General features: G+C 42.0%; 1 protein-coding gene across 3 annotated transcripts in view; it reads right to left on the bottom strand.

Moving 5' to 3' along the window:
- Positions 1 to 20052, bottom strand: part of LOC106573951 (roquin-1) — a 104926-nt gene extending 84874 nt beyond the window's left edge. Inside the window, exons 1-3 of one of the 3 annotated variants that reach the window (XM_045697315.1) lie at positions 19720 to 20052; positions 11604 to 12065; positions 3360 to 3480 (exon numbers count right to left, since the gene is read on the bottom strand). In XM_045697315.1, coding sequence (XP_045553271.1) covers positions 3360 to 3480; positions 11604 to 11834 — 352 coding nt within the window. In that variant the 5' untranslated portion in view covers positions 11835 to 12065; positions 19720 to 20052. The remainder of the gene's footprint in view (positions 1 to 3359; positions 3481 to 11603; positions 12066 to 19719) is intronic. The other 2 variants (XM_014149430.2, XM_014149432.2) reach the window with 2 other exon arrangements.
- Between the last annotated feature and the right edge of the window lie 2872 nt (positions 20053 to 22924).

Raw genomic sequence — 22924 nt, forward strand, 5'->3', positions numbered from 1 at the left:
CTTGATGAAATTGAAAACGCAATTGACCAAAATCAGTTCTGGGACATGTGGGACAATTTAAGCACAACAAAGCCACAGGAATTAGCCATACAAGATGTAGGAATTTGGAAAACTTATTTTGATAATCTATACAAAAACATCCCACAAAAAGACTTACAACAGAACCAATTAGAAATTAAAGAAAAATTGAACATCCTTGAATCAGTCATTAAAAACAACCAAAATCCATTAGATTACCCAATAACCCAACAAGAACTAAATGAAAAGCTCAAATCGATTAAATCAAAGAAGGCTTGTGGTCTAGACAACATCAGAAATGAAATGCTGAAAAACAGCACACCTGAGTTGCAAAATGCTATGCTTAAATTGTTCAACATGGTTTTAACTTCTGGTTGCTTCCCTGATGTCTGGAACCAGGGGCTCATCTCCCCTATCCACAAAAGTGGAGACAAATCAGACCCCAATAATTACAGGGGAATTTGCGTAAACAGTAACTTGGGAAAGGTTTTCTGTAGCATTTTGAATTCAAGAATTCAAACCTTTCTTCAAGAAAAAATGTAATAAGTAAATGTCAAATTGGCTTTCTCCCTAACCATCGCACTACTGACCATATATACACCTTACACACACTAATTAATAAACACGTCCACCAAAAAAGAGGGCAAAATCTTTGCTTGCTTTATTGACTTTAAAAAAGCATTTGATTCTATTTGGCATGAAGGGCTATTCTACAAAATTCTCCAAAGTGGGCTTGGTGGTAAGGTGTATGACTTAATAAAATGTATGTACACAGAAAATAAATGTGCAATAAAAATCAAAAACCAAAGAACAGAATTATTTTCACAATGTCGAGGTGTGAGACAAGGCTGCAGTTTGAGTCCAAACCTTTTCAACATTTAAATCAATGAATTAGCAGACATGTTGGACCATTCTCCAGCCCCAGGACTCACACTATTTGACACAGAGGTGAAATACCTGCTATATGCTGATGACTTGGTACTTCTATCACCAACCAAAGAAGGTCTTCAACAAAACATTAATATTCTAGAGCAATATTGCCATAATTGGGCCCTGGCAGTAAATTTCCAAAAAACGAAAATCATGATTTTCCAAAAGAAAACCAGATGTCAGAAACACAAATATAAATTCACCCTGAACAACACCATCATTGAAAACACTAAAAATTACACCTACCTTGGTCTGACCATATCTGCATCGGGAAACTTTAATATGGCAGTGAATGCACTCAAAGAAAAAGCCCGCAGAACATTGTATGCAATAAAAATGAAATTATTCAAAATCAACATCCCAATTAGAATTTGGACCAAAATATTTGACAGTGTAATCCTACCAATAGCTCTTTACGGAAGTGAGGTTTGGGGGCCACTCAATAAACTGGACTTTAAAATGTGGGACAAACATCCAATTGAAGCCCTACATGCAGAATTCTGTCGGAAAATCCTACAAGTCCAGAGAAATACACCAACTAATGCATGTAGGGCAGAATTGGGCCGCTTTCCAGTAATAATGAAAATACAGAAAAGATCATTAAAATTTTGGCTACATCTAAATTCAAGTCCAAATTCAAGTCTGCAATTTAAAGCACTCCAAACCCAAGAGCTGAGCCCAGAAACGAGCCCTCTCAGTCAGCTGGTGTTGGACCTCACCAACCAAGCTGACACCAGCACTGCTTCAAAAGAAAGAATTCAAATAAACAAAATCATGAACCAATCAAAGGACTCATATTTACAACATTGGAAAAACGAAACAAAATCCCAAAGCCAACTAAATTGCTATCTGACCCTAAACAGAGAATATGAATTGGCTGATTATCTCTACTCTGTCAGAGATACGAAGCAGAGACAGATCCTTACCAAGTACAGGCTGAGTGACCACCGATTGGCAATAGAAACCGGCAGACATAAAAAGACATGGCTACCCAAAGAGGAGCGTGTATGTGGTCACTGCACGACAGGGGAGGTAGAGACAGAGATGCACTTTCTCCTTTACTGTGATAAATATTCCTCACAAAGAGATTCCTTATTCACAGAAATGACTACATTTATTCCAAATTTGAATTTATTAAACCCAGAGGAAAAACTGAAAATACTCATGGGCGAAGGAGCAATGGCTCCTCTTGCAGCCAAATATGCATTTGCCTGACATAGCCTGAGGGACACTGAATAATAACATCTGCATAGTAAACAGTAACTTACTTATTATTACTATTATTGTTATTACTGTTATTTCTATTATTATTGTTGTTTATCATTCCAAATAGTAGTTGTAGTACTGATGTAATGGTGAAGATGACCGTTATTTAGTTATAGATTCATTTTCCATATTTAGACTTTTATACTTATTGCATTCTACTATTTTATTGTTATTATTTTTAATTTTGTATTATTATTAACTGCCATTTTATATTATTATATACATTGTTGCTTTGGCAATATTAACACAATGTTTTTCATGCCAATAAAGCAGCGAGAGAGCGAGAGCGAGAGAGCGAGAGAGCGAGAGAGAGAGAACCATTCAAGATGAGAGAGAGAAAGCACCATTCAAGATGAGAGAGAGAAAGCACCATTCAAGATGAGAGAGAGAAAGCACCATTCAAGATGAGAGAGAGAGAGAGAGAAAGCACCATTCAAGATGAGGGAGAGAGAGAGAGAGAGAGAAAGCACCATTCAAGATGAGGGAGAGAGAGAGAAAGCACCATTCAAGATGAGGGAGAGAGAGAGAGAGAGAGAGAGAAAGCACCATTCAAGATGAGGGAGAGAGAGAGAGAGAGAGAGAGAGAAAGCACCATTCAAGATGAGGGAGAGAGAGAGAGAGAGAGAGAGAAAGCACCATTCAAGATGAGGGAGAGAGAGAGAGAGAGAGAGAGAGAGAGAGAGAAAGCACCATTCAAGATGAGGGAGAGAGAGAGAGAAAGCACCATTCAAGATGAGGGAGAGAGAGAGAGAAAGCACCATTCAAGATGAGGGAGAGAGAGAGAGAGAGAAAGCACCATTCAAGATGAGGGAGAGAGAGAGAGCGAGAAAGCACCATTCAAGATGAGGGAGAGAGCGAGAAAGCACCATTCAAGATGAGGGAGAGAGCGAGAGAGACAAAGCACCATTCAAGATGAGGGAGAGAGCGAGAAAGCACCATTCAAGATGATGCCTGTTAAAGCAAGATAAAGCAAGAAGAGAATGAGTGCACTAGACTAGAATGAGGATTGTGAATGGATAAAAAAGGGAGAGTGGTTGAAACTGTTGCTATTAAATATGATATGTTGAGAAATTAATAGAGGCTTGTCCCACAATTCATGAGCAATGGTTGTGACTGTCAGCAGGATGAGGTGGTGTCTGACTGACCTCTGCTGTTGCTCAGGGGTTTCAGGTACTGAGCCAGCTCCTCCACACACTCACTGGCTTCCTCATAGTGGGCTATGTCCTCTGCCCCCGTCACCAAGGTGGTAGGCTGCCGTTTGGGCACCTGGGGAGAGAAAAGAGACACCAAGGTCACAACACACGTTGAAATCCAGCTTACGTTTACAGTGTGTGTGTGTGTGTGCAAAAATAGAGAGACAAATACTTAAATCTATAGCTAGAGGACTCCTGATATCTCCAGGAGTGATATGTATAATTTTAGTCTTAATCTGTTGCTGTCTACTAGTCTTTTTGCTATCTAGGGCCATCTACTTTAAGTGCTGTATGTCTCCCCAGTTGCCTACTTGGTGTATGAACTGCTGACTGCTCATAATTTGCAGATGATTGTTGACATCAACCAGGATTAAGGGGCAGGGAAATTTGTGACTGTTGAGGTTTTGGTGATCAGTGTCAGCGGCGGTCTCGTTGTCAAAACGAAGACCGTTGCCGAAACAAAGAATGTTCTGCAGATTTATTGGAGGAAGGAAAGAGAGGAGGGCTCCACTCCACTCTCACTTGAGTATCTTACGTAGTTATTTTCAGATTCTCATTTTGTAGCTTTGGCAACTGTGAGCATGTGTGTTTTCTATCCCAGTTCGCTCCTCTCCCTGTAGGCATTAGACACTCCCCACCCCTTGGCTGCAACCCTTCTAATTTAATGTACCCTGCGAGCACAACCCATGTGGAATCCTGCACTCCGGCCGAGTCTCTCAGCCTATGCTGCCCTTCAGTCCATTGACTTTTTGGCCCTGACGGAGACATGGATCACCCCAGAGAATACTGCTTCCACAGCTGCGTGCTACACCACTGCTTATAAGTTAGGTATAATTATAAGAAATCTAAGATGTGTCAAATAAATGATATCCAGCTCAGAGCTCCAGCTATGCATTTGGTTTGCTAACTTGCTAGCTAAGTGGCTAGGCGTCAAAAATCTAGCCTCTTGGTTACAGCATTCAATCCTCTCCTGGATCAAGATCCTTGTTGCCTAAATAGTTTTGTGCTTCAATTATTATATTTTTTAAATTATGTGCACATCCGTTAATACTGTATATCCCGGTATGGAACAGAAACAGTACGAAAATGTGGATATCGCCCAACCCTATCGCCCACCAGGGACCCTTTTGAGAGTTCCTCAATGTGCTTGACACATTGATAATCTAACTTTCTAACGATGGCTCACTGCTCTTCATACTTGGCAACTTCCAACCTCCTGACATCTGCCTTTGATTAATTTCTCTCCAACTCTTTCTTTTCCCCTGGATCTCACCCTTTCCCAGTCCCCTCCCACTCACAAGGCAGGCAATACGCTTGACCTCATCTTTACTAGAGGCTGTTCGCTTACTAATCTCACGGCAACCCCCTCCCTCTCCTTCAACTCTAGCCCTCAACCCCTACCCAGATGGTCATGCACCATCTCCACTCTCTCTCCCACTACTCTCCTCTTCTATCCCATCATCTCTCCCATCTGCTACAGTGAGGGAAAAAAGTATTTGATCCCCTGCTGATTTTGTACGTTTGCCCACTGACAAAGAAATGATCCGTCTATAATTTTAATGGTAGGTTTATTTGAACAGTGAGAGACAGAATAACAACAAAGAAATCCAGAAAAACGCATCTCAAAAATGTTATAAATTGATTTGCATTTTAATGAGGGAAATAAGTATTTGACCCCCTCTCAATCAGAAAGATTTCTGGCTCCCAGGTGTCTTTCATACAGGTAACGAGCTGAGATTAGGAGCACACTCTTAAAGAGAGTGCTCCTAATCTCAGCTTGTTACCTGTATAAAAGACACCTGTCCACAGAAGCAATCAGATTCCAAACTCTCCATCATGGCCAAGACCAAAGAGCTCTCCAAGGATGTCAGGGACAAGATTATAGACCTACACAAGACCATCGCCAAGCAGCTTGGTGAGAAGGTGACAACAGTTGGTGCGATTATTCGCAAATGGAAGAAACACAAAAGAACTGCCAATATCCCTCGGCCTGGGGCTCCATGCAAGATCTCACCTCGTGGAGTTGCAATGATCATGAGAATGGTGAGGAATCAGCCCAGAACTACACGGGAGGATCTTGTCAATGATCTCAAGGCAGCTGGGACCATAGTCACCAAGAAAACAATTGGTAACACACTACGCCGAAATCCTGCAGTGCCCGCAAGGTCCCCCTGCTCAAGAAAGCACATATACATGCCCATCTGAAGTTTGCCAATGAACATCTGAATGATTCAGAGGACAATTGGGTGAAAGTGTTGTGGTCAGATGAGACCAAAATTGAGCTCTTTGGCATCAACTCAACTCGCCGTGTTTGGAGGAGGAGGAACGCTGCCTATGACCCCAAGAACACCATCTCCACCGTCAAACATGGAGGTGGAAACATTATGCTTTGGGGGTGTTTTTCTGCTAAGGGGACAGGACAACTTCACCTCATCAAAGGGACGATGGACGGGGCCATGTACTGTCAAATCTTGGGTGAGAACCTCCTTCCCTCAGCCAGGGCATTGAAAATGGGTCGTGGATGGGTATTCCAGCATGACAATGACCCAAAACACACGGCCAAGGCAACAAAGGAGTGGCTCAAGAAGAAGCACATTAAGGTCCTGGAGTGGCCTAGCCAGTCTCCAGACCGTAATCCCATAGAAAATCTGTGGAGGGAGCTGAAGGTTCGAGTTGCCAAACGTCAGCTTCGAAACCTTAATGACTCGGAGATGATCTGCAAAGAGGAGTGGGACAAAATCCCTCCTGAGATGTGTGCAAACCTGGTGGCCAACTACAAGAAACGTCTGACCTCTGTGATTGCCAACAAGGGTTTTGCCACCAAGTACTAAGTCATGTTTTGCAGAGGGGTCAAATACTTATTTCCCTCATTAAAATGCAAATCAATTGATAACATTTTTGACATGCGTTTTTCTGGATTTTTTTGTTATTCTGTCTCTCACTGTTCAAATAAACCTACCATTACAATTATAGACTGATCATTTTTGTCAGTGGGCAAACGTACAAAATCAGCAGGGGATCAAATACTTTTTCCCCCCCTCACTGTAAATCCTTCTCCCGCATGTCTCCTGATTCTGCCTCGTCAACCCTACCATCTTCCCTTTCCGCATCCTATGACTCGCAATCTCCCCTTTCCTCCTGGCCAGCTCGGCCCTCCCCTACTGCTCCATGGTGACTCACTGCAAGCTTACAGAACAGAGCTGCGGGTAGCTGAGCGAAAATGGAGGAAAATTAAACTTCCGGAGGACCCATCCTTTCACTCCCTCCTCCATACCTTATATTCCTCTGTATCCGCTACTGAAGACACTATCACAAAATGTCAAGCTTCTGCCTCTAACCCTAGGAAACCATTTTCCACCTTCTCCCCCAATCATCCACCCCCCTCCCGCTCCCTACGAACAACTGTCAACCGCTTTGAAAAATCCTGCGACTAGTGAGGTCTGGCCGCCCGACAACCTGCCCGCTCGACCCCATCAGCTCCTTCAGACCATCTCTGGAGACCTCCCATTCTTCACTTCCCTCATCACTGTCTGCATTCCTTCTCAAGAAACCAACACTCGACCCCTGACGTCAAAAACAGGCCGGTATCACTTCTTGCTTTTCTTTCCAGAACACTTGTGCGCACCGTCTGACCAGCTCTCTCGCCATCTCTCTCAGAACGATATTCTTGACCCTAACCAGTCAGGCTTCAAGACGGGTCACTCAACCGAGATCGCTCTTCAGTCACAGAGGCTCTCCACAGTGCCAAAACTGACTCTCTCTGTTCTCATCCTCCTAGATCTGCTGCCTTTGACACCGTGAACCATCAGAACCTCCTCTTTACCTCTCAGGGCTGGGCGTATCAAGCTCTACACACTCTTGGATTGCATCCTACCTGGCAGGCAGTTCCTACCAGGTGACGTAGAGAGGATCTGTGTCTGCACCACATACTCTCACTACTGGTGTCCCTCAGGGCTCGGTTCTAGACACTCTCCTTTTCACGCTATTACACACAGTCACTCGGTTGCATCATATCCTCACATGGTCTCTCCTATCATTGCTATGTGGATTGCCCTCAACTACTTTTATCCTTCCCTCTCCTTCTGACACCCAGGTGGCGACATGCATCCACTTGCCTGGCAGATATCTCAGCTTGGATGTCGGTTCACCACCTCAAGCTCAACGTCGACACGACGGAACTGCTCTTCCTTCCGGGGAAGGCCTGCCCGCTCCAAGACCTCTCAATCACAGTTGACACCTCCACGGTGTCCCCCTCCCAGAGTGCAAAGAACCTTGGTGAGACTCTGGACAACACCCTATCGTTCTCTGCAAACATCAAAGCAATGACTCGCTCCTGCAGGTTCATGCTCTACAACATCCGTAGAGTACAACCCTACCGCATACAGGAAGCGCCGCAGGTCCTAATCCAGGCACTTGTCCTCTCCCGTCTGGATTACTGCAACTCGCTGTTGGCTGGGCTCCCCGCTTGTGCCATCAAACCTCTGAAAATTATCCCAAACCGCTGCAGCCCGCCTGGTGTTCAATCTTCCCAAATTCCCTCCTCCGTAGACTCCACTGGCTTCCAGTCAAAGCTCGGATCCACTACAAGGCCATGGTACATGCCTACAGAGCAGCAAGAAGAACTGCCCCTCCCTACCTTAAGGTTCTGCTCTAACCCTACACTTCAACCCAAGTAGTCTGTTCAGCAACCTCTGGTCTCTTGGCCCCCACCCCTACGGGAGGTCAGCTCCCACTCAGCCCAAGCTCTTCTCTGTCCTGGCACCTCAATGGTGAAACCAGCTTCCCCCTGAAGCTAGGGCAGCACAGTCCCTGTCCATCTTCTGAACACATCTGAAATATCCCAAATGGGGAATATAGTGGGATGGTTCAGAACGCTCCTTAAACAATCCATAAAAAGAAGCACAATCCTGAAAATGGCCTCCACAAACATCTGACACATGATCGAATGAACCATCTATTGCAACCTGACAAACAAGTGTAAATGACCCCCCTCACAGATATGTGTGGGGATGGGATAGTATCTAGTAAAACTAGTGCATGCTCTTCAACCGATTGCTGCACTCACCCTCTTGCCCGACTAGCATCGCTACTCTGGACGGTTCTGACCTAGAATATGTGGACAACTACCTAGGTGTTTAAACTCTCCTTCCACGCTCACATTAAGCATCTCCAATCCAAAATTAAATCTAGAATCGGCTTCCTATTTAGCAACAAAGCCTCCTTCACTCATGCTGCCAAACATACCCTCGTAAAACTGACTATCCTACCGATCCTTGACTTCGGCGATGTCATTTACAAAATAGCCCCCAACCCTCTACTCAGCAAACTGGATGCAGTCTATCACAGTGCCATCCGTTTTGTCACCAAAGCCCCATATACTACCCATCACTGCAACTTGTATGCTCTCGTTGGCTGGCCCTCACTACATATTAGTCGCCAAACCCACTGGCTCCATGTCATCTATAAGTCTTTGCTAGGTAAAGCCCCACCTTATCTCAGCTCACTGGTCACCATAGCAACACCCACCCGTAGCACACGCTCCAGCAGGTATATTTCACTGGTCATCCCCAAAGCCAACACTTCCTTTGGATGCCTTTCCTTCCAGTTCGCTGCTGTCAATGACTGGAACGAATTGCAAAAATCACTGAAGCCTTATATCGCCCCCTCTAACTTTAAGCATAGGATGTCAGAGCAGCTTGCCGATCACTGTACCTGTACACAGCCAATCTGTAAATAGCACACCCAACTACCTCATCCCCATATTATTACTTACCCTCTTGCTCTTTTGCACCCCAGTATCTCTACCAGCACATCTATCACTCCAGTGTTAATGCTAAATTGTAATTATTTCACCACTATGGCCTATTTATTGCCTACCTCCCTACATTTGAACACACTATACATAGATTTCTTTTTTTTCCTTATAATTGTGTTATTGACTGTTTGTTTATGTGTAACTCCGTGTTGTTTTTGTTGCACTGCTTTGCTTTATCTTGGCCAGGTCACAGTTGTAAATGAGAACTTGTTCTCAACTGATCTACCTGGTTAAATAAAGGTGAAATAAAATAAATAACCAAAAAATAAGACTTTCTAAGACTTTGGTATCAACAGAAGATTTGTGCGCCAAAGGATTTAGATATTGCCCCAAGAGTCTATCCAGATTGGATATGAATGCCAGGCAATGGGGGTGCATTGTAGCCTGGTTCCAGATATGTGTGGGCGTGACCATAAGAGTTGGTCAGACAGCACAAACAGATCTAGGACTCAGTGTACTGTGCCATCATTTCCCAAAAGCCAGAGTAGAAAACAAGCCATACAAACCAGGAAGTAATTTAGATCCAGTATCTTTTGAACCACTTGATAGGGACAGATCTAGTTTCCCTTTTCCTCATATCAGAGAACTAAATGGCACTCTTGTATGTGTCGTGAGAACACACAAACGTGAAACGTGTGCGTACACACACTAAAAACAAATACACAGGCAGTCTCACACGGTCAGTGGTAAACTAGAACAAGTTGTAGTCTTCCCCTTTCATGTGCTTGTGGATGAAACTGCAATAGTTTGCAGAGAAATCAAATGCAGACCTTTGTGAGCTCCTTTTCAAAGGCTGTTTGTTTGGGATTATGGAGGCAAAAATAACACCAGCCAAATGCTGGTAGATTTTGGCATTGGCTGGGAAATGTCTAAGCTTACCAGCCATATTGGCAGATGGTCACACAGAGCATTTGGGACCTTTAAAAAAATAAAATAAAAAATTCCAAGCCCACATGCAAAAAAAAACATTTGTGTGTGTGTGGGTCAGCCCTGGAAGTGGTGAAAGCAGGGTGGGGTTCAGCATAGGTTCAATATTTGATTCAAACAATAGAGATGAAGACCACTGACACAGGTCTAGAACACACTGAAATCCACTTAGCCCAAAGGCCGCCAGATGGCAATATTGAGTCGTTTCCATCTTACCGACAAACGCATTGTATGCAGCTGGCAATACACTAGTATCCCCTGTGGACCGGATCGTACCTAAAACATTCTCCATTCAGGCTGCAAAGCCATTGACTTCCCCCTTAACTAGATTTAAAAAAATGGCAAGAAAGCACGGGGGGAATATACATACCTTCTTTATGAAATACAATTTTCCACAACCATGCTAAAGTGTATCAGGAAGTTGCATTACCCACTATCATGGCGGTGGAAAATGGTGCTTTTCACTGAGGAGTGACTTCCGTCTGGCCACTCCCCCATAAAGGCCTGACTGGTGGAGTGCTGCAGAGATGGGAGAACCTTCCAGAAGGACAACCATCTCCACAGAGGAACTCTGGAGCTGTCAGAGTAACCATCGGGTTTTTGGTCACCACCCTGACCAAGGCCATTCTCCCCCGATTGCTCAGTTTAGACAGGCGGCCAGCTCTAGGAAGAGTCTTGGTGGTTTCAAACTTCCATTGAAGAATGATGGAGGCCACTGTGTTCTTGGAGACCTTCAATGCTGCAGAAGTGTTTTGGTACCCTTCCCCAGATCTGTGCCTCGACACAATCCTGTCTCTGAGCTCTACGGACAACTCCTTCGACCTCATGGCTTGGTTTCTGCTCTGACATGCACTGTCAACTGTGGGACCTTATATAGACAGGTGTGTGCCTTTCCAAATCATGTCCAATCAATTGAATTTACAACAGGTGGACTCCAATCTAGTTGTAGAAACATCTCAAGGATGAGAAATGGAAACAGGATGCACCCGAGATGAATTTCAAGTCTCATAGCAAAGGGTCTGAATAATTATGTAAATAAAGTAGTTTTTTTATGTTTAATACATTTCCTAAAAGTTCTAAAAAACAGTTTTCACTTTGTCATTATGGGGTATTGTGTGTAGATTGAAGGAAAACATTCTAATAAATTTTAGAATAAGGCTGTAACGTAACAAAATGTGATGAAAGTCAAGGGGTCTGAATATTTTCCAAATGCACTGTATTATCTCAACTACCTCGTAACCCTGCACATTGACTCGGTACCCCTTGTGTATATAGCCTTGTTATTGTTATTTGTGTTACTATTTTTATTAGCAAATTTTCTTACTTTTTTTAAACTGCATTGTTGGGAAAGTGCTTGTAAGTATTTCACAGTAAAAGTATACACCCGTTGTATAGCCTTGCCTAGCGTCTCACCTGAGTAGTACCAACCTAGCTTAACCTAGCGTCTGTCTCACCTGTCCTCCCACCAGCTGCAGCAGGGCTGTGTTGACTGGCAGCAGCTCAATGTCGGTGGCGATAGCCGTCTGGTCGAAGGGGCAGGCCTTGCGATGCAGCTTGTTCAGGCACATCTTACAGACAGTGTGGCCACAGCCCAGGCTGATGGGCTTGCGGAGGCTCTCCTCGAACAGCTGGGTGCAGATGGGACACAGCAGGAATTCCGTCCATTGCGGCGCTTGCACAGGCATCGTCACCCACGGAGGTCTCTGGGGGAAGCACTGTAGCTTTGACGGACGCTTTCTTTTTCAAAGAAAGGTAGATCCTTCAGTGTGTTGTCGCGTGGGGTTTGTTTTCTTTTCGAAAAAAACTGAGTGATGCAAAAGATCTGACAGATTCCAATGTAATAAAATAAAACTATTCCGAACATCAACTTTCGTCTAAATGTTCAGACATTATGAACACTCAGTATGTGGTATGACCTGAAAGACAAAGTGAAACAGAACAATAAGCATTTCAACTGCATACACCAAACGGGAAACAGATTAAACATGTGGGAAGAAAAAACATCAACATTTGCTTAACTACCCAACTATGTTCTGAACTTGATTCACCTGGCTGCCCTTCCAGTAAAAGGACAAAACCAGCAGGATGTCAATAAACGGCCCGATTTGTCTTCACACTGGGGTCAGGGAGTGTTGGGGTGTTCCCTGCCCCAGTAGCAGTGTTCATTAAATGCCAGAAGGCTGATTATTTACTTGAACTGGCTATTTTAGGACCCTCCCTAGTCCAATAACAAGCACTCATCTGAAAACAGGAAGTTTGGGGTTTCAATGGGGAGTAACAGCATCTTGTTGCTGCATAAGAACAGGTTACTATAACTGAATGTCCACATTTCAGCTCCAGCAAGTGAACATCTAGGCTAGATGTTCAACCTGGCCTCAGGGCAATTCGGAAGATTTGGTACGTAAATCTGTTCGCCTTCATTTAGTATGACACATTACGAATGGAATAGCAGGTGTACAATATCATACGTCTTACCTGGTCGTACAAAAGCATACGGATTGGATGACATAACTTATCATACATCTTGGAGGATGTGTAGTATTATACACCGAGTGTACAATACATTACGAACACATCTTTCCATGAGACTGACCAGGTGAAACCAAGAGAAAGCGATGATCCCTTATTGATGTCACTTGTTACATCCACTTCAAAAATCAGTGTAGATGAAGGGGAGAAGACAGGTTTAAGAAGGATTTTTAAGCCTCGAGACAAATGAGACATGGATTGTTTATGTGCAAGACAAAATATTTAAGTGTCTTTGAACAGGGTATGGTAGTAGGTGCCAGGCGCACCGGTTTGAGTGTGTCAAGATCTGCAACTCTGCTGGGTTTTTCCACTGTAAACAGTTTCCCCATGTGTATCAAGAATGATCCAACACCCAAAGGACATCCAGCTAACGTGACACAACTGCGGGATTCATGGAGCCAACATGGGCCAGCATTCCTGTGGAATGCTTGACACCTTGTAGCAGGCCCTGATTAATTGAGGCTGTTCTGAGGGCAAAAGCAGGTGCAAATCAACATTAGGAAGGTGTTCCTAATGTTTTGTACACTCGGTACATCTTTCTCTGAAATCTGGTTGCGTTGTAACAAAGGAGAATAACAGGGAGAATTTACGTTGGTGGTTAGGAGAACTAAAACGACAAAGGTTAGGAGAATTTAGGTAAAAGGTTAGGAGAATTACGTTAAAGGACAATTCTGCAACTTTTCAACCTCCTATTCATTATGCTCTTGCATTCGTCTAAATATGTAAAAACAGTACGTTTCTACATTGCCTTCATAAAGTATTCACACACCTTGACTTTCTCCACATTGTGGTGTTAAACAGTAGGATTAAAATTGATTTAATTGTCAACTATCTACACAAAATACTCTAATGAAAGTGGCATAAAAATTAACATTTGTTAAAAAATTTAAATTAAATACTAATATATCTTGATTAGATGAGTATTCAACCCCCTGAGTCAATACATGTTAAAAATCACCTTTGGCTGTGATTACAGCTGTGAGTCTTTCTGGGTAAGCCTCCAAGAGCTTTCCACACCTGGATTGTGCAACATTTGCCCATTACTCTTTTCAAAATTCTTCAAGTTTTGTCAAACTGGTTGTTGATCATTGCTAGACAACCATTTTCAATGCTCGACTGAGGGACGTTACAGATAATTGGGTGGGGTACAGAAATGTCGTCATTAAAAGAAATCATGTTAAACACTATTAAACACTGCAATTTACACTTCTGGTCAAAAGTTGTAGAACACATACTCAGTCAAGTTTTTATTTTTTTAACTATTTTCTACATTGTAGAATAATAGTGAAGACAATGAAACTACGAAATAACACATGGAATCATGTAATAACACAAAACGTTAAACAAATCAAAATATATTTTATATTTGAGATTCCTCAAATAGCCACCCATTGCCTTGATGACAGCTTTGCACACTCTTGGCATTCTCTCAACTAGCTTCACCTGGAATGCTTTTCCAACAGTCTTGAAGGAGTTCCCACATATGCTGAGCACTTGTCTGCTTTTCCTTCACTCTGTGGTCCAACTCATCCCAACCATCTCAATTTGGTTGAGGTCGGTGGATTGTCGAGGCCAGGTCATCTGATGCAGCACTCCATCACTCTCCTTCTTGGTCAAATAGCCCTTACACAGCCTGTAGGTGTGTTGGGTCATTGTCCTGTTGAAAAACAAATGATCGTGGGACTAAGCGCAAACCAGATGGGATGGCGTATCGTTGCAGAATGCTGTGGAAGCCATGCTAGTAAAGTGTGCCTTGAATTCTAAATAAATCCCGACACTGTCACCAGCAAAGCACCCCCACACCATCACACCGTCTCCTCCATGCTTTATGGTAGGAAATACACATGTGGAGATCTTCCGTTCACCCACACCACATCTCACAAAGACACAGCGGTTGGAAAAACAAATCTCCAATTTGGACTACAGACCAAAGGACAAATTTCCACCGGTCTAATGTCCATTGCTCGGGTTTCTTGGCCCAAGCAAGTCTCTTCTTGTTATTGGTGTCCTTTAGTAGTGGTTTCTTTGCTGCAAATCGACCATGAAGGCCTGATTCACACAGCCTCCTCTGAACAGTTGATGTTGAGATGTGTCTGTTACTTGAACTCTGAAGCATTTATTTGGGCTGCAATTTCTGAGGCTGGTAACTCTAATGAACTTATCCTCTGCAGCAGAGGTAACTCTGGGTCTTCCATTCCTGTGGCGGTCCTCATGAGAGCCAGTTTCATCATAGCGCTTGGTTTTTGCGACTGCACTTGAAGAAACGTCTAAATTTCTTGAAAGTTTCCGTATTGACTGACCTTCATGTCTTAAAGTAATGATGGACTGTCATTTTCTTTGCTTATTTGAGCTGTTTTAGCCATAATATGGACTTGGTCTTTTACCAAATAGGGCTTCTTCTGTATACCAACCCTACCTTGTCACAACACAACTGATTGGCTCAAACACATTAACAAGGAAAGAAATTGCACAAATTAACTTTTAAGAAGGCACACCTGTTAATTGAAATGCATTCCAGGTGACTACCTCATGAAGCTGGTTGAGAGAATGCCAAGCATGTGCAAAGCTGTCATCAAGACAAAAAGGTGGCTATTTGAAGACTCTCAAATATAAAATATATTTTCATTTGTTGAACACCTTTTTTGGTTACTACATGATTCCATATGTGTTATTTCATAGTTTTGATGTCTTCACTATTATTCTACAATGTAGAAAATAGTAAAAAGAAATGAAAAACACTTGAATGAGTAGGTGTTCTAAAACTTTTGACCAGTAGTGTATGTAACTAGTTAAGCACATTTTTTTATCCTGAACTTATTTAGGCTTCACATAAGGGGTTGAATACTTAACTCAAGAACTTCCAGCTTTTCATTTTTTTATTAAACTTGTAAAATGTCTAAAAACATGATTCCACTTTGACATTATGGGGTACTGTGTGTAGGCCAGTGCCTTTGAAAGTTGACATTTCAACTTTCAAATGGTACCACAAAGATAGGAGATCCACACATCAGATAATCTTGAGTTGAATTGGAATATTTGTTGTTTTAAATTATACTGACAATCCTCCATAGGAAACCTATTGAAGTCATAGAAATATAGAATAGACATTACCAATTTGTCATTTGACAGTGGGTGGACCGATGATCGTCATTGTGGTAATAATAAGAAATAAAAATGTCAATTCTATTTAAAATTTCAATGGTGTACCAGCAAAATTACAAATGGTCGGAAGGGATAAAAAAGAAAAATCTGAGTTTATGCGTTTTTAGATAATTGACGTTAAAAGGTTAAACATTTCAGAACCTTGATTTAAAAACTTTTCACAAGAAATGATCAAATAGTTTGACAACCCTGTTTGTAAGCTTTTAAATAATATCAAACTCAACCATTTATCTTTTCCAGTGGCATTCAGGTCCAAAAAGTCACTTTCTGACCACCACTTCTGTGGCCAAACATGTATGGAAAGTTCTGTTTACATCAAAAAGGGATACTTTCAAAAGTGAATGCAAATCTATTTAAATTCAAGCACTACATATCAAAGCATGGCGTTTCACATGACTAATATACACAAACCTAATATAGTGTGACTATCATGAAATAACCAAACGAGTCCTCCAATAAATCATTGTGTAATCACACGCCAACTATGAAGCATGTCTGAGCCTGTAGTAGACAAAAACAAACATATGCTGCTACATGCTGTCACCTACTAGTCCATGTCAACTCCCTTTTCCTCTAGAAATTAATAGCAAGAACATCTAAGGATGCCAATACAAAAGTCTGTTGTGTAGGCCTACCTTACAAAAGTAGTGCTCTCAATCGTGACAAAGCAGTCGGTAATGAACCTTGTTCATGACAATGAACAACACTCACAGCAAAAACAAATGAACAATATGAAGGAAATGCATCTGGTACGGCATGCGTAAACAGACAGATCACACTAGTACGGTGCTGGTACTGGTTAGCTAGTATGCAGAGCCAGAAACATTATGCTTCCAGTATTGCTACTTTCTCTCCTGCCATGCCACTGGCTTTTTTTTGCCTGCACTTATCCTTGTATCTGGTTCAAGATGGACATGTGTAATATTCAAATGACATCTTTGTTTGTGCGCCACCACTACCTCTGCCTTCCCTGTCACCGCTGCATAATTTGCTTGTGGCCAGCATAAAAAAAGCCACACCTGATGTCAACAGCAGGTGTCGACGACCTGGGTGGGGATTCCACAGGCTGAAAATAGCCCGGGAGGGGTGGACTAACTGAGTTACCAATCTGAGTAGGGAAGTAGAATAGCTAACAAGCTAACTGTTTACTTATGAGAGGAGAAGGAAACACCCCCACATTGGTGCTGAGATGAGTGGGCCAGGCAGCGGGAGTGTGTTTCCCATAAAGCATGGGAGAGCCTAAGTGCTAGGAATTGGCTGTAATACATGTGATGGAGCAACAGGGGCCTTTCCTCAGTCAGTGATTGAGTCTGACAGACTATAATAATCTACACAGAGATGACGATAAATATCCCTGTGTGTTTCTGGGAAGGTTGACAGATAATGAGGTCATTGTGCCTGGAACTGCTCTGGTACATGGAAATAATAATTCATTCTTATTTCTATGGTAGCCAAAGACTGTAATTTCCTCCAATGCTTCTGGACCAAACAAAAAATGTACCATGTCCACTGCATGTGATCTAACAAAGGGCTTAATAGATGAGTGAATGTACTGCAGCCTTGTCTATAAAATTACAATATTTTAACTTAAAATAGGGCAAATAAGGCCAACTTCCATACAAACATTCCAGTGACGTTAATGTAAGATCAGGTACAAAAGTTTGAATTGTGTGGACCTTTGAGGACTTTATTTTCATCTGATAAGTGTCTGCTAAATTACAAAAATGTAAATGAATGTAATAAGACCGAGGCCCCGTCTCTTAACCAGAGTGACTAACAGTTAGTGCATTCATCTTAAAATAGCTTGGTAGGACAACTACACCAAAGTCATAGTAAGTACATTTTTCCTCAATAAAGTAGCTATCAGCAAAGTCACAGCAAGTAAGAAAAAAATTAAAAATAAATAAAAGTGTTAGTTCAGGAAAGGCATTCTTAATAAAAAAAATATTGAATACATTAACACCTGACTTCCCCTGACAGTCTGGCTGTGATTGACTTGCCTCGTTATTTTATTGTTACTTTTTACTTTAGTCTATTTAGTAAATCTTTTCTTAACTCTATTTCTTGAACTGCATTGTTGGTTAAGGGCTTGTAAGTAAGCATTTCACGGGTAAGGTCTAAACCTGTTATATTCCGCACATGTGACAAATATCATTTGATTTGATAGCCTGGCCTACATACTGTGTGGTTACATTTTACACCCTCTCCCCATATTCAAAATGCCATGCAAATAATGCTGCTGTGACACTGACAGAGTAATGTTGACTAGCTGTCCATATACTTGTCCTTATATAGCCATTTCACCAAGACAGAAGACTAACTGTTGAACTTTGTGATTTGCTATCCGATTGACTGTTTAATATCCAATGACTCCATGACCGTATCAGTCTCAAATAAAGTTTAGTAAGGCCTAAATCCTAAAGAGAACTGTAGCCACAGCAGACATACACTCATGATAAGGATGCAGATGAAAACACTCACAGCTAACATGAGTAAACAATTGTGGTCACCCCACTTGTTTTGGTAAAAAGCTGAGGGATAGGCCTGAAGAAATGTAACCACTCTCAAATTCATAAAACAGATCCCTGACCATCCAAGATATCAACATTATGTTTTAAACATGTTGAGGCTATACAGTGTTTGTGTACATTTACAATGTTTACAAACATTGGAGTAAAACACACTTATATTCTGGGCTCTGATGAAGTTTGACAGTTGAACTAAGCTCATGAGGCATTTATAAAAAGTTTTCTTCAAGAATCAAGGGGTATAAATCATTAAAGTATAAGTCAAAAATGGATGTAACAACTGCAGATTTCCTCTTTAATGATGACTCATAACACTAGAAGGAACTGTACCATCCTTACACAACCACTAGTCACAGGCCTAATGATTTCCCTACACTAATCAATCAATTCAATGTAGAATATATGTGATGTATTTTACCATTGTATCATCAAAACCACTTACTAGGTTTGCATAACATGTAATGAGCAGTAAAGCATTAGCTATAAGTAACATATGCAGTTGCGTTTTTGTTTAGTTTCAATGTTCCCTTGTCATGCTGTTGGGTACATGAATCCAACGTCAACCTGCAAACCAAGTTTGATTGAATATCATGGGGCGCATCCACAAGCTATGTTTTCCACTTTCACAGCAGAATTATTAAATATTGTAGTTGTTATTAGGCCTCTGAAACTTATAAGCATCCATAAACATAAGAAAAAAACGTATCACTACGAAGTGCAACGTAAGCAATGCTAGAGAGCTAGATGCAAAATGTAGTTAGTAGTAGCTAACCTGCTAGCTGCTAGGCTAATACTTCAAAGTAGGCTTGCCAGCTAACATGAGTTTGCTTCGTCCGTCTCGTTGCGGGACGAAGCAAACGTTACCCAAACTAAAATCCAAAAGCATCATTTGTCAAATGCCCTGAACCTAGCTAGCTAGTTATACCGGTTTGTCTAACTAACGTTAGCTACTGGTAATGTGTTCTTTAGCATAACTATTAGTTACAGTGCTAATTTAGCTAGTCAATACAAATTAAGTGGACATTGTTAACATTAGCTAGAATAGCTAGCCAACGTAAGCAAGCTATCATAAATTGACACAGCTAACGAAATATAGACCAGTTAGGTAGCTAACGTTAGCTAGTTATCAGAAACAAAAACAATTAGTTAGCTAGCTACATTATTTTTATTTTATAAAGCTAGCTAGCCAGCTACACTTGACGGCTAGCATGGTTAGCTACCTAACATAACAGCTAGCTAGAAAACGTTAGCTGTACATTTGTCGCAAAAATAAAACCTGTCGAACACAATCCGACCTTATCTAGATAGCTAGCCGTTTATAACTTTTGTAGAACCACCAGCATATACTTACAATTTCCAAATAAATGCCATCAACCTTGAGCTGTTTTTATGATAGCTAATATTGTTGTATTTCGTCGGTCGCCATGTCGACCACGTAGCTGGAGCCTGGCAGTGGCAGTAATGAGCTAACTAGGTGGCTAGCTTTTAGCTAGGCTGTGTATGTCACAGCAGCACACTATGCAAAGCTGCAAGCAAGACATACAAAAATAGCAACACATCGGCAGGTAACTATAATACAATTTCTCAGAAGAAAAGGCTTGGTGGTTTACTTTACTTTACATAATTTTTTTAATAGCACATGCATATCACTTTTATTGTACATAATATGCGGTACGCTGATTGGTTTTTAGCAGAGCCATGTATAGTCAGTCCATCCTACTCCCAGTCTCCAGAGACATAACACCATTGAAATAATTTGAATCATGTTGCTTTTGTTGTTTTTGCCATGTCCTCCCCACTTTTTTCCACGAATTGGTATTTTGACCAATCACATTAGATCTTTTCACATCTGCTCTTTTTTAGAGCTGAACTGATTGGTCAAACAAAATATCAGAATTTGGCTGCCTGTCTAAACGCAGCAGCAGTTACTTATTATACACATCAGCATACATTATTAGAATACCACCGAGTTACATAATCGTGGGGTTTTTATATGGCTATATGGTTACTATTTGTAGCCATTAAAAAGGTCTCAGCAGTTGGAGGTGGGAGACACTTTGAAATGTGCATCAAGTAGTCAGTGGAGCTTGATGGTATTTCTTTGCTTGGTACCAATATGTGTAAACATCTGACACTACTATTGATCATGGTCAGCATTAGTCACTCTGGCATATCTGATGAAGTATACTTCTATTGAACTTGTTTGCTACTGTTGTCACACTTAGTTTTATATATACTGAGTGTACAAAACACTTTCCTAATGTTGAGTTGCAAAGATCCGTTACTGTACTCTCCTGTCATTGAAACACACACACACACACACACACACACACACACACACACACACACACACACACACACACACACACACACACACACACACACACACACAAAACTAGAGGCCTACTGTTTGAAAAGTTATTTTTGTTTTGAGGGTTAGTGTATTGAACACAGAGAGACCCATACCTTTACCATTTTCATTCTGATACCACACAGTTTTACACTATTAATTTTGGTTGGTGCTGTCATCGTCTTACAGCTTGTTTCTGGGTAGTGGTTGTGACTAGCTTGTGTTTCAAGTTTCAAGTTTTAATGTCACATAAACAAGTACAATGAAATGCCTTTCTTGCAAACTCAAAACCCAACAATGCAATAATCATTAACAATGTATTACTACAAAAATAGTCAATAAAGTAAGTAAGGTAAAGTAAGCATACTATATACAGGAAATATTTCTAAAGTCAGATCCAATACTATATTAACATGTGCAGGGATCCTGGGGTGATGGGGTAGATATGTATAGGGGGAAGGGGACTAGGATATAAAAACAGAGTAGCAGCAGCTTGTATGTGAGTGGGTGTGCAGGAGTGTTGAGTCAGTCTAAATGTATGTGCATATTATGTGTGAGTGAGCAAATGATGGAGTGAGTGTTTATGTGTGTGTTGGAGTGACAGTGTGTGTGAGTGTATAGGGCCCTGTGAGCGTGCATAGAGACAGTGCAAAAGGCTGGTCATGGCTCACATCAACACAATTATCCCAGAAACCCTAGACCCACTCCAATTTGCATACCGCCCCAAAAGATCCACAGATGATGCAATCTCTATTAAACTCAACACTCCAGAATGCTATTAATTGACTACAGCTCAGCATTCAACACCATAGTGCCCTCAAAGCTCATCAATAAGCTAAGGACCCTGGGACTAAACACCTCCCTCTGCAACTGTATCCTGGACTTCCTGACGGGCCGCCCTCAGGTGGTAAGGGTAGGTAACAACACATCCGCCACGCTGATCCTCAACACAGGGGCCCCTCAGGGGTGCGTGCTCAGTCCCCTCCTGTACTCCCTGTTCACTCATGACTGCATGGCCAGGCACAACTTCAACATCATCATTAAGTTTCCAGATGACACAACAGTGGTAGGCCTGATCACCGACAACGACAAGAAACCTATAGGGAGGAGGTCAGAGACCTGGCCGTGTGGTGCCAGGACAACAACCCCTCCCTCAATGTGATCGAGACAAAGGAGATGATTGTGGACTATAGGAAAAAGAGGACCGAGCGCGCTCCCATTCTCATCGACGGGGCTGCAGTGGAGTAGGTTGAGAGCTTCAAGTTCCTTGGTGTTCACATCACCAACAAACTATCATGGTCCAAGCACACCAAGACATTCGTGAAGAGGGCACGACAACACCTATTCCCCCTCAGGAGACTGAAAAGATTTGGCATGGGTCCTCAGATCCTCAAAAGGTTCTACAGCTGCACCATCGAGAGCATCCTGACTGGTTGCACCACTGCCTGGTATGGTAACTGCTCGACCTCCGACCGCAAAGCACTACAGAGGGTAGTGCAAGCGGCCCAGTACATCACTGGGGCCAAGCTTCCTGCCATCCAGGATCTCTATACCAGGCGGTGTCAGAGGAAGGCCCTAAAAATTGTCAAAGACTCCAGCCACCCAAGTCATAGACTGTTCTCTCTGCTACCGCACAGCAAGCAGTACCGGAGCGCCAAGTCTAGGTCCAAAAGACTTCTAAACAGCTTCTATCCAACCCATAAGACTCCTGAACACCTAATCAAATGGCTACCCAGACTATTTGCATTGCCCCCTCCCCTCCCCCTCTTTTACACCGCTGCTACTCTCTGTTGTTATCATCTATGCATAATCACTTTAATAACTATACCTACATGTACATATTACCTCAACTAACCGGTGCCCCCGCACATTGACTCTGTACAGGTACCCCCCTGTATATAGTCTCGCTATTGTTATTTTACTGATGCTCTTTAATTACTTGTTACTTTTATTTATTTTTCTTATCTGTATTTCTTTAAACTGCATTGTTGGTTAGGGGCTCGTAAGTAAGCATTTCACTGTAAGGTCTACACTTGTTGTATTTGGCACGTGACTAATACAATTTGATTTGATACTCTCAAGAGCAGTGTGCGGGTTCCTTCTTTTTTCTCATCTTACTCAACTGTTACCATGCACCTGCAAAAAAGATAGCTCAGATGTGCGAGTGCCTTTTGAATTTTGAAATTAAGTATGTACTAAGGGCTCA

Source organism: Salmo salar, chromosome ssa16 (genome assembly GCF_905237065.1).
Source record: "Salmo salar chromosome ssa16, Ssal_v3.1, whole genome shotgun sequence".
Classification (NCBI taxonomy): domain Eukaryota; kingdom Metazoa; phylum Chordata; class Actinopteri; order Salmoniformes; family Salmonidae; genus Salmo; species Salmo salar.